This window comes from Saccoglossus kowalevskii, chromosome 15 (assembly GCF_978046115.1).
Source record: "Saccoglossus kowalevskii chromosome 15, keSacKowa6.1, whole genome shotgun sequence".
NCBI lineage: Eukaryota > Metazoa > Hemichordata > Enteropneusta > Harrimaniidae > Saccoglossus > Saccoglossus kowalevskii.
In genome coordinates, this window is record NC_140655.1 from 21,506,557 (window position 1) to 21,523,520 (window position 16,964).

General features: G+C 37.7%; 1 protein-coding gene across 1 annotated transcript; it reads left to right on the top strand.

Moving 5' to 3' along the window:
* The first annotated feature begins 1,772 nt into the window (after positions 1–1,772).
* LOC146734068 (uncharacterized) lies at positions 1,773–14,141 on the top strand. The gene is made up of 10 exons (XM_085508516.1): positions 1,773–1,988; positions 3,439–3,568; positions 3,724–3,893; positions 4,211–4,448; positions 5,292–5,509; positions 6,960–7,089; positions 7,245–7,414; positions 7,732–7,879; positions 12,217–12,434; positions 13,794–14,141. Exons 1-10 carry the CDS (start codon positions 1,773–1,775, stop codon positions 14,139–14,141), a joined length of 1,986 nt encoding a protein of 661 aa, XP_085364642.1.
* The last annotated feature ends 2,823 nt before the right edge of the window (positions 14,142–16,964 follow it).

The window sequence follows — 16,964 nt, forward strand, 5'->3', positions numbered from 1 at the left end:
CGCAGTAAATGAGGGCCACAACCTTCTTATTTTAGGCCAAGCAGGCACGGGCAAAACTAAATTGATAACAAGAATAAAGGTGTCAATTCTACATAAAAATGTACCGTTTGCTCACCAAGAAACCAATGGAAACTTGCCAGAATTCACCGACTCCATAGTGCTGGCAGCCATAGTACACGGAATTTTGAAATAAGCGGTCTTAGACACGCCCACATTATTAGCCAATCAAGACCAAGCATGCATTTGAGATGGCTGCGGCCGGCAATTGACATACAGCGGTAGTCATTCAGACTCGGGTAAACGTGTATTTTGTCGCTAATTTGCCGAATTTGATTGTGATGGTGGTTTGAATAGATTAGCACTTAACTGTATTCAGTTTTTGTGTTGTTTTTTCTAAGGTAAATGATTGATTACTGTTTAAATTCGAATAATTGTAAAGCTATGACGTCACTCTGGTGGTAGAGTGTCCTCCCTTCTCGAACTTCGTTCTCGCCAAGGGGCTTTCGCGCTCAGTCGACAAGCCCCTGTGCACGTCACAAGACGTTCCACGTTGCTAATGCGCGCGCCACTGTACCATGTATTTCTATGGGCTCTGCGCGAGCTGCTGTGGAGCGCCGATCGCCGAGCCCGTGACAACAGCTAAATTCGAGAAAACAGTAAGCCTAAACAACCAATTTTATATATGTTGCGCACGCATGGCTAATCTTATTACACTGTTCAGGGGGGTCTCAACAACCATCGCAAAGTACCGTTTTCTGAGAGTTTTCGGCCTTTGTTTTCACCGCTATGGTTGCCAGGCGGTGAAAATGCCTGGATGTCCATCCCTGAGAATAGCTGTATGCACTGTAATATATATTTATTATTTCAAGAGTGCTTGTGCTATAGTACTATAATATGAACTAGTTTATTCATGGGCACGTGATAATTACGGCATATAAACCATAAGTTGAATTTCGGTAGCTGCAGTTGGTCGATTTCACGACGAAAACCGCGGAAAATAGAAAACTACAGCGAAATCCCCGTGTTTGCCGCCATCTTGAATAAGTTATTGTGACGTCACGAGGCGTCACAGTTTTCCCATTTTACGCGGTTTTTGTCGTGAAATAGACCCATTTCGGACCATCGTCCTCAAAATGATTGATGAAAAAGTTTCGGGACCCATCGACAGTAGAAACTTGAGGCGAAAATAATAATAAAAAAAAACGGCTGTTTACGGCCCGACCTGATTTCAGGTCGGTAAAATATGGTAACTCGCATAAGATGGAATGGTAGCTTCCTGGTTTCGCGTTAACACCACGACAAACGAAATAACCGACAGGGAAACCAAGCGAGCTACAGAACTGCAGCTAGAATTTCGGCCAATCAAATTGCCACTATGAATATTCTGTTCCTCGAATAGTCGATGTTGTCGGTATTTTGATTTCACAATCTCTGCTTTCTATAGGTTACGGCTTATAAGCACGAACATTACCGAATGCCCACTTGCCAATTTATGACTGTCGTGTGACAAAATAATTATTCGCATGTTGATTAAGTGTTTGCTCGAATTTGTTTGCACGTTTTTCCAATCTACACATATCAAATAGGGCACCGAGCACCCCCTGGTATATTGGTATCTCCTGTATTTATTTTCAAATGCGATTCTTGCTTCACGTTACAGTAATTACTATCAATGGGGGGGGGGGGGGCTATCACATCATCGAAAACTATCTCTTGTTTGATTTACATGGAACGCCTGTGACCCCATCTCTGACCACGATATTATTGCAGCTATGAGTTCCACTGTCCTAGCATTCATATTTTTCGGCGTGACAGTTGTCTCGGTACTAGCGCAACCCAGCACGCAGTCAGCACAGGGAGACCCGTTAATAAAGGCTGGTAGTCGTCCATATGTTAGCTACGACTTTACAATTCAAATACAAGCCAGAGCAGAAGAATGCTTTCACCAATATATAGCAGTTGGATCCACTTTGAACGTAGAATATGAGGTAAGTGTAACGTCATAACCGATTTCAACCTGACATTGGCTCTTTTTTAAATATAACGTGACGCAGTAACATTTTATAATATGTTTGAAATTTCGATATTAATGAAGTTTCTGAGATTCAGGTACAGCATTTCAATACTTTACAAATAAATATACACTATTTGTATGTGGCTTCGATAAGGGTGGTTCAATATATCACATGGGTGTGTTGGCGAAACACCCTTTTCAGTTATCTATAAATAAAACTGGCGAAACACTTTTGCAAAATTATATTTGTTTTACTGTGTAGGAAATACGTGCAGGCGATTCTCATAAAATACAATATGCGTAATTGTATCTTGTTTAAAGCGGGAACATTCAGGTACACTAAATCGTGATAAATACTAGTAGACAAACAGGGGTGTTAGTTCTCAGCGTTATTTGGCCGATGGACTTTAGTACTTAGTACTCTGAGAGAAACCACATGTGGCTCTGATAAGAATACCGGCATAGCTAGAAGTGGAACAATAATTAATGAGTGAGTTCACTCATATATAAAAAAAAAAACAGTTTTTAAATTCACCGAGGATATCATTGGCGAATCATAATTCTAAATACATTAGTACGGTTGACCCCAGGTATAGTAAAATGTGCACGAAAATAAAATATGCTTATTTTTTCATGAGGAGCTTATTATATTTATTTATATATCGTGTTCAAAAGTCTTGTTTTGAACGCCTGTAAATCTTCCGTCAAAATGTTGGTGCTTCATTTTTCACAGTATGTGCTGTTCTTTAATTCATGAATTCAGACCCAAATGGACATAATTTCTTATTGACTACAAGTTTTGATCACGATTGGACGAAATGAAATATATAACAGTTTTACACGGGTTACATCGAGAAATGTGACAATAGTCGCCTTGGACAGGTTAATGAATTAATAAATTGGTTAATTGTCTTCTTATAATTGTTACCCTAATTTACATAGAAACATGCGAGTACCTTGACGTAATTATAAGTATACAAGTCAAATGACAAGACCGTGACGAATAAGCTATCGTGCGCCATGTGCAGTAAATTTCATGGGCTCGACCATACGTTAAAGTATGATGTTTAGATAAGGTGACAGATACGATCTTGACACAATTTTTGCGATATTGCGTTCGTGTGAAATATGTATGTGTGAAATATATAGTAATGAGTGGGTACCGCTGCTGTACATTTTGTCGTCTGGCATTTGTTTGGTCTCCGCAGTAGCTATGCGCGTGCCATCATTCAAACGCCAAGTACCAGACCACATTTTGAACTATTTTTAATCGCAAAGAGCCTACTTTATTTAACAACCTGCTAATGAATCTGATGTCCCGCGCCAAATACTCAAACATCCCCCTGAGATGCGCGTGCACAGTTGAAATGTGATAGTCTGTGATAGTCATGGCATATATTAATGTATTTCTATTAATTTTCCAGGTATTATCAACAAGTTATCATGGGAAAAAATATGACATTGACTTCTTATTAAAAGCACCCACTGGCCACTTAGTGACAAAGGAATCAGGAACGCAGACTGGGTCGTACAAAATACCAATGACAAGAGAAGGTAAGCAAATTATATCAGAGTTCATATTCGTTATCCTTAATGTGGATATCTCGTGTTGCAAGGAGGATAGCATTACATTATTGTATTATGTATTAAGTATTAAATGAAAATATTGAATAAACTAATCAATTATACATTCTTTCCATCGGATTTAGGCGTTTATACTTTCTGTCTTGACAACGGGTTCAGTAAATTCACTTCTAAGCGTGTGCATATAGAAATCGCAATTTTCCAACGCGGGGAGTGGAAGAAAAACATTGACATACAGCGTGAACAGTTCATGGGAGAAGAAGACGTGGAAACAACTGCTGCTAACAGCATGACGGTAAGTGGCACTAGCTTCAAGACTACCAAATTAGCGACCCAACTCTAACGCCTAATAATAGGACCAATCAGAGAGCAACTTGTGTGTTGACTATATTTTCTAGTGTCACTATGAAATCGACTCGACTGTACTTTTCTCGATTCAACTCCACTTCACCTTCTACTTTCACTACACTACACTACACTACACTACACTACACTACACTACACTACACTACACTACACTACACTACACTACACTACACTACACTACACTACACATAATCGTCCTACGTATGCACACTTATGTAACTTTTTAAATTTTTTTCTTCCGTACAGGATTCGATGGTAAATAAAATCGATACGATTGCCCATTATATTGACGACATCCTACTTCATCAGATTTCCACAAGGAGGTCAGCGATAAAAGACTGGTATCTCGTCACCAAAAACAATTTTTACATCCAAAAATGGTCAATTATCCAATGTATTGTAATCGTGGCCGTCTCTGTCTTCCAAACCGTTTTCGTACGGCGATTGTTTAACGTGAAGACAGAAACACCAACGCAAAAACCACGTGCGTAATATTGGTATATAAAACGCCTTTTTAGTTAAAGCGGGGGAGTCGTCACCTGCACATGTGTCAGATGGCCATAGTGTGTCATTGTTTACAAGCAAGCGTCTGCCTGTGAGCCTTTGCGTTTTTAGCGTGTGTTGTTATCGTCGCTTGGGACTCAATTCCCGCGCGTGCACAGGTGACGATCCTTCCGCTTTAATATGTATCTAATGTGTGAATAACTTGTTTTTTCACTTGTATTAGACGCATTTGGCAATTTTGTTTTGCTATTTTGAAATTGTAAGAAACAGTTTCCAGGATATAGTGACGAGCAAGAATTAGCAACACGTCGACATTTTACATGTCTAAAACTGTATTGAATCAAAAGATATCAAATTTTTGCTCTCCAAATTAGATAACAAATCTTTCTCGTAAATGGCGAGAAACACGTTTGACAAACACCGTAAGCACCGAACTTTGGAAATTAAGTTGGTGGGGTTACAATTTGAATATTTTCACATACTTATCTGGAACATTGGTTCATACTCGTCTTTATACCAGTACAATTCATATGTAAGACACTGAATTATAGTAAATAGAAGGTGATTACAATTATTCGCATGTTGATTAAGTGTTTGCTCGAATTTGTTTGCACGTTTTTCCAATCTACACATATCAAATAGGGCACCGAGCACCCCCTGGTATATTGGTATCTCCTGTATTTATTTTCAAATGCGATTCTTGCTTCACGTTACAGTAATTACTATCAATGGGGGGGGGGGCTATCACATCATCGAAAACTATCTCTTGTTTGATTTACATGGAACGCCTGTGACCCCATCTCTGACCACGATATTATTGCAGCTATGAGTTCCACGGTCCTAGCATTCATATTTTTCGGCGTGACAGTTGTCTCGGTACTAGCGCAACCCAGCACGCAGTCAGCACAGGGAGACCCGTTAATAAAGGCTGGTAGTCGTCCATATGTTAGCTACGACTTTACAATTCAAATACAAGCCAGAGCAGAAGAATGCTTTCACCAATATATAGCAGTTGGATCCACTTTGAACGTAGAATATGAGGTAAGTGTAACGTCATAACCGATTTCAACCTGACATTGGCTCTTTTTTAAATATAACGTGACGCAGTAACATTTTATAATATGTTTGAAATTTCGATATTAATGAAGTTTCTGAGATTCAGGTACAGCATTTCAATACTTTACAAATAAATATACACTATTTGTATGTGGCTTCGATAAGGGTGGTTCAATATATCACATGGGTGTGTTGGCGAAACACCCTTTTCAGTTATCTATAAATAAAACTGGCGAAACACTTTTGCAAAATTATATTTGTTTTACTGTGTAGGAAATACGTGCAGGCGATTCTCATAAAATACAATATGCGTAATTGTATCTTGTTTAAAGCGGGAACATTCAGGTACACTAAATCGTGATAAATACTAGTAGACAAACAGGGGTGTTAGTTCTCAGCGTTATTTGGCCGATGGACTTTAGTACTTAGTACTCTGAGAGAAACCACATGTGGCTCTGATAAGAATACCGGCATAGCTAGAAGTGGAACAATAATTAATGAGTGAGTTCACTCATATATAAAAAAAAAAACAGTTTTTAAATTCACCGAGGATATCATTGGCGAATCATAATTCTAAATACATTAGTACGGTTGACCCCAGGTATAGTAAAATGTGCACGAAAATAAAATATGCTTATTTTTTCATGAGGAGCTTATTATATTTATTTATATATCGTGTTCAAAAGTCTTGTTTTGAACGCCTGTAAATCTTCCGTCAAAATGTTGGTGCTTCATTTTTCACAGTATGTGCTGTTCTTTAATTCATGAATTCAGACCCAAATGGACATAATTTCTTATTGACTACAAGTTTTGATCACGATTGGACGAAATGAAATATATAACAGTTTTACACGGGTTACATCGAGAAATGTGACAATAGTCGCCTTGGACAGGTTAATGAATTAATAAATTGGTTAATTGTCTTCTTATAATTGTTACCCTAATTTACATAGAAACATGCGAGTACCTTGACGTAATTATAAGTATACAAGTCAAATGACAAGACCGTGACGAATAAGCTATCGTGCGCCATGTGCAGTAAATTTCATGGGCTCGACCATACGTTAAAGTATGATGTTTAGATAAGGTGACAGATACGATCTTGACACAATTTTTGCGATATTGCGTTCGTGTGAAATATGTATGTGTGAAATATATAGTAATGAGTGGGTACCGCTGCTGTACATTTTGTCGTCTGGCATTTGTTTGGTCTCCGCAGTAGCTATGCGCGTGCCATCATTCAAACGCCAAGTACCAGACCACATTTTGAACTATTTTTAATCGCAAAGAGCCTACTTTATTTAACAACCTGCTAATGAATCTGATGTCCCGCGCCAAATACTCAAACATCCCCCTGAGATGCGCGTGCACAGTTGAAATGTGATAGTCTGTGATAGTCATGGCATATATTAATGTATTTCTATTAATTTTCCAGGTATTATCAACAAGTTATCATGGGAAAAAATATGACATTGACTTCTTATTAAAAGCACCCACTGGCCACTTAGTGACAAAGGAATCAGGAACGCAGACTGGGTCGTACAAAATACCAATGACAAGAGAAGGTAAGCAAATTATATCAGAGTTCATATTCGTTATCCTTAATGTGGATATCTCGTGTTGCAAGGAGGATAGCATTACATTATTGTATTATGTATTAAGTATTAAATGAAAATATTGAATAAACTAATCAATTATACATTCTTTCCATCGGATTTAGGCGTTTATACTTTCTGTCTTGACAACGGGTTCAGTAAATTCACTTCTAAGCGTGTGCATATAGAAATCGCAATTTTCCAACGCGGGGAGTGGAAGAAAAACATTGACATACAGCGTGAACAGTTCATGGGAGAAGAAGACGTGGAAACAACTGCTGCTAACAGCATGACGGTAAGTGGCACTAGCTTCAAGACTACCAAATTAGCGACCCAACTCTAACGCCTAATAATAGGACCAATCAGAGAGCAACTTGTGTGTTGACTATATTTTCTAGTGTCACTATGAAATCGACTCGACTGTACTTTTCTCGATTCAACTCCACTTCACCTTCTACTTTCACTACACTACACTACACTACACTACACTACACTACACTACACTACACTACACTACACTACACTACACTACACTACACTACACTACACTACACATAATCGTCCTACGTATGCACACTTATGTAACTTTTTAAATTTTTTTCTTCCGTACAGGATACGATGGTAAATAAAATCGATACGATTGCCCATTATATTGACGACATCCTACTTCATCAGATTTCCACAAGGAGGTCAGCGATAAAAGACTGGTATCTCGTCACCAAAAACAATTTTTACATCCAAAAATGGTCAATTATCCAATGTATTGTAATCGTGGCCGTCTCTGTCTTCCAAACCGTTTTCGTACGGCGATTGTTTAACGTGAAGACAGAAACACCAACGCAAAAACCACGTGCGTAATATTGGTATATAAAACGCCTTTTTAGTTAAAGCGGGGGAGTCGTCACCTGCACATGTGTCAGATGGCCATAGTGTGTCATTGTTTACAAGCAAGCGTCTGCCTGTGAGCCTTTGCGTTTTTAGCGTGTGTTGTTATCGTCGCTTGGGACTCAATTCCCGCGCGTGCACAGGTGACGATCCTTCCGCTTTAATATGTATCTAATGTGTGAATAACTTGTTTTTTCACTTGTATTAGACGCATTTGGCAATTTTGTTTTGCTATTTTGAAATTGTAAGAAACAGTTTCCAGGATATAGTGACGAGCAAGAATTAGCAACACGTCGACATTTTACATGTCTAAAACTGTATTGAATCAAAAGATATCAAATTTTTGCTCTCCAAATTAGATAACAAATCTTTCTCGTAAATGGCGAGAAACACGTTTGACAAACACCGTAAGCACCGAACTTTGGAAATTAAGTTGGTGGGGTTACAATTTGAATATTTTCACATACTTATCTGGAACATTGGTTCATACTCGTCTTTATACCAGTACAATTCATATGTAAGACACTGAATTATAGTAAATAGAAGGTGATTACACTCACCTCATTTGTTTTAAAGCGCGACTTCTTTTCTGTGCCATGTCGTGCATTTTGCTTCTTATTTACGGCATGGGTTACATATCTGATGTGTGGCTTGATTTGTGCAGTCCTTCACTGCCGTATTTGTAAATGGCCTCCGATTCCGTTGATAAGAAATGTTAGTATGAAAGTATACATCATTCTCAAATCTGATAAATACTGCTTAAATAAATACCTAATCTATAATCTTTCAGTTATTAAGTAACTGCATGTCATTTGTTTATGTGTTTTATTTTATTTCAACATGATTAGATTGCCTTATATATATATATATTATATAAATTGGATTATTTGGTTTATTTCGTAACAGGAATTTCTATTTTCCGTTCCCCAAAATTCTAGTCTGGAACGTAGCGATTGAAGCGATGCAGTCGTAACGCAGTCGCGACGGCGTGTTTGTGTTTACATCTATGATGTATGTGTGCATTGTACAACAGGAGACAAAACGGCGTGACTATTTACTCGTATGTCCTGACTGTAGATACCGCTTCCACGCGTGTGCGCAAAAGGTAACACGTGTTCTTGTTTTGTACGCACTGTCTATGGTGACCGCTTTGTACAGTAACTCTTGTGCGAATAAACAACTCGAAACCAGTGTGCATGCATTGAACACGCTATTCTGTTCTATAAATGTTTGCAGGTTAAATTAAACCTATAGATGAGTTTAGCTTATGAGGGGTATCGTTAAGAGCAGGCTGCCGGCCATATGGTCTGCTACATCTGGGCTCTCTCTGGAATTTGCTAGGTAATAGTAAATTTACTAATCAAGAAAAAAAAGTATTAGTAAACTTTGTCTGGAAACTGCGGAGCATTTTCCCGCGACCGAGCACAACGGGGAAGGAGAGGGAGGTGTCCCCTCTGTCGTCCGCCGAAAACAAGAACAGCATGCTGAAAATGGTGCTTGCTGGTGCAACCTGAGCTCTAATTTTGTGTGTAATTTCATGACATCAAATTAGGCAGTCTGCTCCACAAAATGTACCATTTATGATGGTACAACAAAACATCACAAAACATCTGGTAGACACCAGAACCTTTATTTGAATAACTCAGTATTAATTAAACATATTCATGATAAGCTCACATTGTTAACAGTGGGGAAAATAGTCATCATTCAAAAGTTCACTGCCTAGAACACAAGTCTGTGAATAAATTTTCACGGGAAATTTCTCAGAAAAAAACTCTATGCCAATCAATATTATTATGAAGTAATCTCCCGTGCTCATCATGCAAACCCGCATGTTGACGTTTATGACGACACAAAATGACTATTTATTTTCATCGAAATTTCTGAATTAAAGTGAAAAAGTAACTTTCGGTCTTGTAACTCGATCTCAATGCTAAGAATGCCCGGTAAGAATGTTACACAAATTATAGTATTTTTCGATCGATTCGCTAACATTGTCTCACCTTCCATTAGCTGTGGAATCATAGCCCTATGTTGCCGACCGCATTATTTACGTGACAGACACTGGCCGGCCCATGTTCGACATACAACAACAAAAATAAAAACAAGACGTCCGAATGAAATTGGTAGGGCAAAATTAGATTGTATGACGCACCAAAGAGCTACGGAACCGCAGCTAACCTTCCATTATTTCTGAAATCGTGCTGCAGTACGATCAACTTTCCGTTTCTTGGTGCTGTCAGGGTTAGGACACCCATATGTTTCTGGTTCTGAACACGATTTAGCGGTTTCTCCATCTCGTCGTGAAAAATACTCGTCGAGCAGTTGTCTGCTCCTTTTTGACGTAGTCTCCATTTTCAATAAATAAACAAATCACGTGTTTGATAAGGGCGACATGAAACCGTTCCATACTGAGAGTAATGTCGCGGGGTATCTTGAAACACATGTCGACTAAACTACGCATGTGCGATGACACCAAAATAACTTTAGAGTGGAAAAATACATTCAGTGGCAGTTCCGTGTTGATCGCGATCACCATGTAACAATTGTTGCAATCTTAGAAGTAACGGGACATTGTTTAACTTTAAAATGACAATCACTCAAACCGTAACACGCGTGATGATCATAGTCGAGTCTTGACAATTAAATGAGGGCGATTTGCGAGGGTATTTTGTACAAAATGTGTTCGTAAATCCTACTAATAGATATTTATTTTGTTCGTAAATCTCGTCCAAATTTCGTAATTTACGACATTTGCGAGCGACAGCGAGAGCACAGTACATGTCCAAATAGGCCTTCTACTCTCTGCCCCGACCGCCTACGCCGGTCTCGCTGCAGCACTTGGCACTGTTGTTACAGGATGATGACCTGGTATTAAATGCATTTGTGAAACCCCTGCTTATACTACAATTACAGAACAATAAAAACTCAATACTTTATTTTGTATATAACTATTAAGAAGACGTGTTAAAAAAGTAATTCATTACGGCGTATCTGCAGTCTTTACATTTTCTACGAATTATTTATACATGCACTATGCTCGTAACCTTCGAATATTTACTTCCAAAATGTACAAACATTGGTGATACCCTAAATAATTGTTTCTATTTATGCCATGTCCAAGTGACGAAGAAATATACTCTATTTTCAAAGGTCCGTCGAGATCTCGTTCGATCTCTCCCCTCCCAATAATGTCCCATTTTCTGCCGTCATCACATCCAAATTATTTGGGTCCAAGTCACTTTGGAACCTTTTGTGTTTGTTCAGGGTTTTCCGCCGTTTTTGGTCTCAGGTTTTCTATATTAAAGATCCGAATGTGACTTGAATTACCTAATTTTCAGAAGGTTGATTGACTTGAATTTTGGTTAATCCGGAGGTGGTCTTTTTTGAACACCTTCTGAGGGGTATAGGCATTCTGATATTTTCTTTTAGCATCTTTGATATATGTTTTACCAATATCACGAATAAAAACCTAAGCCGTCACGTGACTTTTTCTGCTATGGTTTGCCTTCAGAACCATTGAACATACTGACGTAAAAGGTGTTTTTTGTTATGTATTTTAAAGCCCATTAAAGTACGATATTTGTGGAAAGGGGGGGGGGGTTGGTCACATGTTTTGGCCGCCATTTGGATTTCTCTAAACAGGAAGTAGTTTTTTTTTCTGATGCCTCAGTTATCTTATTTTTTCGAAAAAAGGCCAGTCACGTGATTTCGTCACCATTTTTGACTTTCGGTTTGGCGTGTATTATATGTGTTCGGAAGCTTCTTATGAGAAAAATATTTGGGACCAGTCGGTATTTTGATGTCGTATACCATGCTATAACCAGGTTACGACATATAACCACCCACGCACATTCCTTAGCGCCATTTTCCCAGTTCGACACAGTAATGCAATGCAGTGTAATGTTTAATAAGAGTTCATTATTGTATTATTATCATTCTTGGTACTCATACGTTTTTCTGTACAGTCTTTTTATTTTTTATTGTGTTGTATATAATATTATGTAGTTGTAATGGAAAATAAAACAGGTTAATTAAAAAAACATAGCATGAAAATTAGGCACCAAAAACCCCTTGATACAGTGGTTGCTCCCATGTCTATTTTTGAATTCGATTCTTGCTTCGCATATCATAATTACTATCAACTGAGAGAGATAACACCTTGCCAACTATTTCGTGTTTGTGCAATATGGAACGCCTGTGAATTTGCAGCTATGAATTCTGTAGTTCTAGCATTCATCTTTTTCGGGGTAACAGTCGTTTCGGAACTAGCGCAACCAGACACGCAGCCAACATGGGGAGACCCGTTAATGAAGACCGGTAGTCGTCCATATGTTAGCTACGATTTCACGATTCAAATACAAGCCAAAGCAGAAGAATGCTTTCACCAATATATAGCAGCAGGAGCTACGTTAAACATCGAATATGAGGTAAGTCATATCTGTATTCAATCTGTACATAAGAAAAAAAATTCAGTATTTTTTTTAATCATAGCATTTGTTGCCAATCGTACGATATTTATGACGTTTCAGGGAATCCGCGCTTTAGTACTTTATGATCAAGTCAGTGTTTACCGTGAACACACTAACTTCTTAATTAATTGGTACTAAGTCGACAGATTTTATTCTATCGAAGTTCAGAATTGCCTTGTTATTATATTACAAATAATTATACACCACCTGTATCTCGGGAAGCTACCACATGTGGTTTGATAAGAATGTCGACATTAGTAGGGGGTCGACCAATAATTCATGTCGGTGTGTTAAAGCGGGAGGGCCGACGTCACCTGCGCATGCGTCAGATGGCCATAGCGTGTCATTTTTACAAACAGGCATCAACCCATGAGCCTTTGCATTTTTAGCGTGTGTTGTTATCGTCGCTTGGGACTCAATTCCCGCAAGTGATGATCCTCCCGCTTTAAGTTGGCAAAACAACTTTTAAATTCTCCGCAAAAGAAATTGACGAAACATATTTAAAAAATACATTTACCAATTAATCTTACCAGAAAAGCTGGGGATCCATGCTTTATTAGTCATTGACCTATATTCCATCAACGAATGTAATAATAATCAGATATGTCTGGTATATCTTAGCGCTTGGCGGACACATCGATATCTTTTTTGAAAGCTGGCAACTTTTTCCCCGTTAAAATGTTGATGCATCATTTTGGAAGATTGAATACTGTTCTTTATTTTCATAATTTGTATCTTTGCCACAATTCTTTTGAGGAAACACAAATTTTACGCGTTTACTTCTAGAAATGTGGCAAAAATCGCCTTTGACAATAAAATGATCAATTAATTTATGAATTTAACTTATACGTCACATCCTTATAATATTTGTTCTTGTGATTCGCATTGAAACATGTGATACTCATAAGCTACAATAATTAGATTATTCACATGAGCGGATAAAACGTTATCATATTCCATAACAGCGTATATGCGGCAAATCTTTTGGGATATACCAAAGTTGAATGCATGATATTAAGATAAGGTAACTGATACGACCTTGACCCATGGCCAGAAAGTTCTGCTATATTTCGTTCATTTTGCGAGATTTAAAACTTATTTTGATTTGTTCAAAATTTGTATTTTATTTTGTCGGTACTGTATTATTGATCACAAGCAAGGTGTTTGGCATCGCTTGTGTGGTGCAACCGTTCAGACTCGAGTACCAGACCACATTTCATACATAAAACCTAATCAAATGTTCCACGCGACAAAGGGAGAATCTTGTTGGCTGTCATTATCATGACGTATAATCATTTAATTTTATCTATTTACCAGGTTTTGTTAGCAAGTTCTCGTGGGGGAAACTATGGCATTGACTTTCTTTTATTAACACCAAACCGTGATACGATGAAGAAGATACCAGACCTGAAGACTTGGGCATACAAAACACCGATAACAAAAAAAGGTAGTTCAATTATAGCGAGTGCGGCCGAATCTGTAGATAACATGCGTATATATAAAAGGGTATGGAAGAAATCTATATACTCCAAGAGTTTGAAAATGGTGCACTTCGGGTCAATGGGCGGTGCCATTGCATTGCTTGTTGTTTCACAAATTATGCGAAGAAAAGCAACTCATTCAATGATAAGGCAACGGACACGCAACGGACTAAAAATATTTTAACTCTGATCAGCGGCGACATACGATTCGTGCGTGGCGCCATCTTGAATCAAGCTCAAAACGTGAACTAATTAACTCGAATTGCGTTAGTTATATTTTTAGTAAATTAATAAACTACCCGGCTGCGCTTGCCCGCGATCACACAGAATTATTAGTTGCGATCTATATTATATATATTAAGAAAACTCTACTAGAAATAAAGAACCTTAGATGTCTTGGGAAGGATTGTAATGTAGTTTTACGTATTTTGTTTTAAAGTTATGGGAAATCTAAACAATGACACTCTACCCCATTTCCTTCTGATTAAGGCGTTTATACGTTTTGTTTTGACAACGGAGCTAGCAGGTTCACTTCTAAGCATGTGCATCTAGAAATTATAATTTTTCAACGCGAGGAGTGGAGGAAAAGTATTGATATGCAGCGAAAAAAGTTACTGGAGGAAGAAGACGTGACAACAGCTGTGCATAATGTGACGGTATGTAACATACGTGCACAGTACTTCTCTACACTACACTACACTACACTACACTACACTACACTACACTACACTACACTACACTACACTACACTACACTACACTGTGCTCCTCGTGCTATACAATATTTAAAAGCACGTGAGAGATTAAGTCAGTTATTATTAAACTACAGTTTTTAACATTGGTTCATGAAAAATACATGTATCATCGTCGGCATGGATTTGTAAGTATTGCGATATAACTTTGTTATTTTGTTGACATATATCATATATCATCATGTGTATCATATAGCACATGTACTAGTGAAAAGACATCGACAGTGCGCCAAGACGAGAAATGTTCATTTTAACTATCCACACATATACAACTTTTTAAATCTTTCTTCCGTGCAGAATTCGGTGGTGGATAAAATCGATACAATTGCCCATTATATTGACGACATCCTATTTCATCAGATGTCCATAAGGAGGACCGCAATAAAAGACTCGTATCTTGTCATCGAAAACAGTTCTTACATTCAACAATGGTCAATAATCCAATGTATTGTAATCGTTGCCGCCTCGGTCTTCCAAACTTTTTTTGTACGACGATTATTTAATGTGAAGACAGTAACACCAACGCAGAAACCCCGTGCGTAATATTGATATCGTAAACGTTGTATGTTTCTAATATGTGTCCTATATTCTATTACATTCTCATGCTACTTTGTCTCAGAGAGCCCCATGTTTGAAATGTGACATAAAATTGTTCCTTACACCTGGAAATTGGATATTAGTGGTGGATAACATATTTGGCCGCCATTAGTCAGCTACATTTGGCGCCCCGAATTAAAAAGAACAATCTTTCTATTGAATGTTGAATACATTTTTCTCTTTGAACAGATTGAGAATTGACCATATTAAATAGAGAGGCAGAAAAACGTCCAGATTTTAAATCTGCTAATATGCATTTTTCTCGAGTTGAGCTAATATTTTTTATTGGTTTCGCCAGTTCAATGTCATTGAATGTACTTGCACGCTATGAATTTGATGTCAGTATATGAATTATGGGTCTGTAAATGTACGCATTAAAAGCATATATACATATTATTAACAACATACTATTAGACGGAGTTATCTATTGTGTTGAATATATCCATGTACGTCGTGTCAGCTTGTTTGGCATATATTTTATAATGTTATACACAGTAAGCTTCGGCTTTAGTCGGCCGACCAAACATTGCAAATGAACTTTTGATTGCACACGCTTTCATCCATATATATCACAGAAAGAAACTTTCCACGGTAAGCGTCGTTGTGATTTTAAACCCACAATTCCGATTTTAAAATAAATCCAGTTATTTTAACAGTTATACAAATTGACATTCTGTATTACAAACTGTAGTTTCTCTTCGGTTAAGGTATCAAAAGTTGGTCAAAACTCACCAAATGTTTATTTTAAAGAGAAATGTTGAAATACTATGAACACTACATTACTGTAATTTTGCATGGATACCCGATTTTCACATGAAATAACATTTATATTGGCCACCCCACTATTGGCATATAAACTACAATCTTTCATGAATATGTGTGCTCTCTTTTCTTGTTTCACTTCCGTGATGATGTCTACCATATATCGGGCCTGTGATAGTATTATTCTTTTTGTCCGGGTACTGAATCCAAATTCAAGTGTATATGCTGGCATGTACGCGGTAAAATGGAATTTCCATTTGTTGAAGATAAGTCGCTATCTATGTGTGCTTCTTTTACTTGACTCAGCTAACGTGAGATATATGTAGAATAAGCGTCCGTGTCCGAAACCTTAAGGTATCACATTAACTTAGAATGCGAGGTATGTCATAGCCAATGTGAACTCTACCATTTCTCAAAATATTGATATGAACACAATACGCTATTAAGTACGTTAATTGTTTGGTTACTATTGTATATACATCGCGTTAACGAGTATGCTTAAAGGCTCGATGGCACAAACATATGAAATTTGTCTTCGTGTATCTTTGATGGGGAACACTGTTCGATTATACTGTAACTGCTTTGACCAGTAAGTCCAAGTTATTCGCAATAATAGTATTGCTAGTTCAAACTATAATTGGTTGGAATTACTTGCCGCACACGTTTTAAATGACCCCTAAAACAAATAAACCGATACAACCATTTCGAACCACATACTATCTGGGGGATTCAGGTTTTTAATCATACACATGACCAACATTTTAGTTTAATTGAATGTCTGCATGTTTTTTGAATATGTCTCGTCTCTCTACAGAGAAAACAAGAAAACACCTGATTGGGCATTACTAGTGTCACGACAAATTTGGGTTCGTGCAAATTCTGGACAACTTGGTTCGT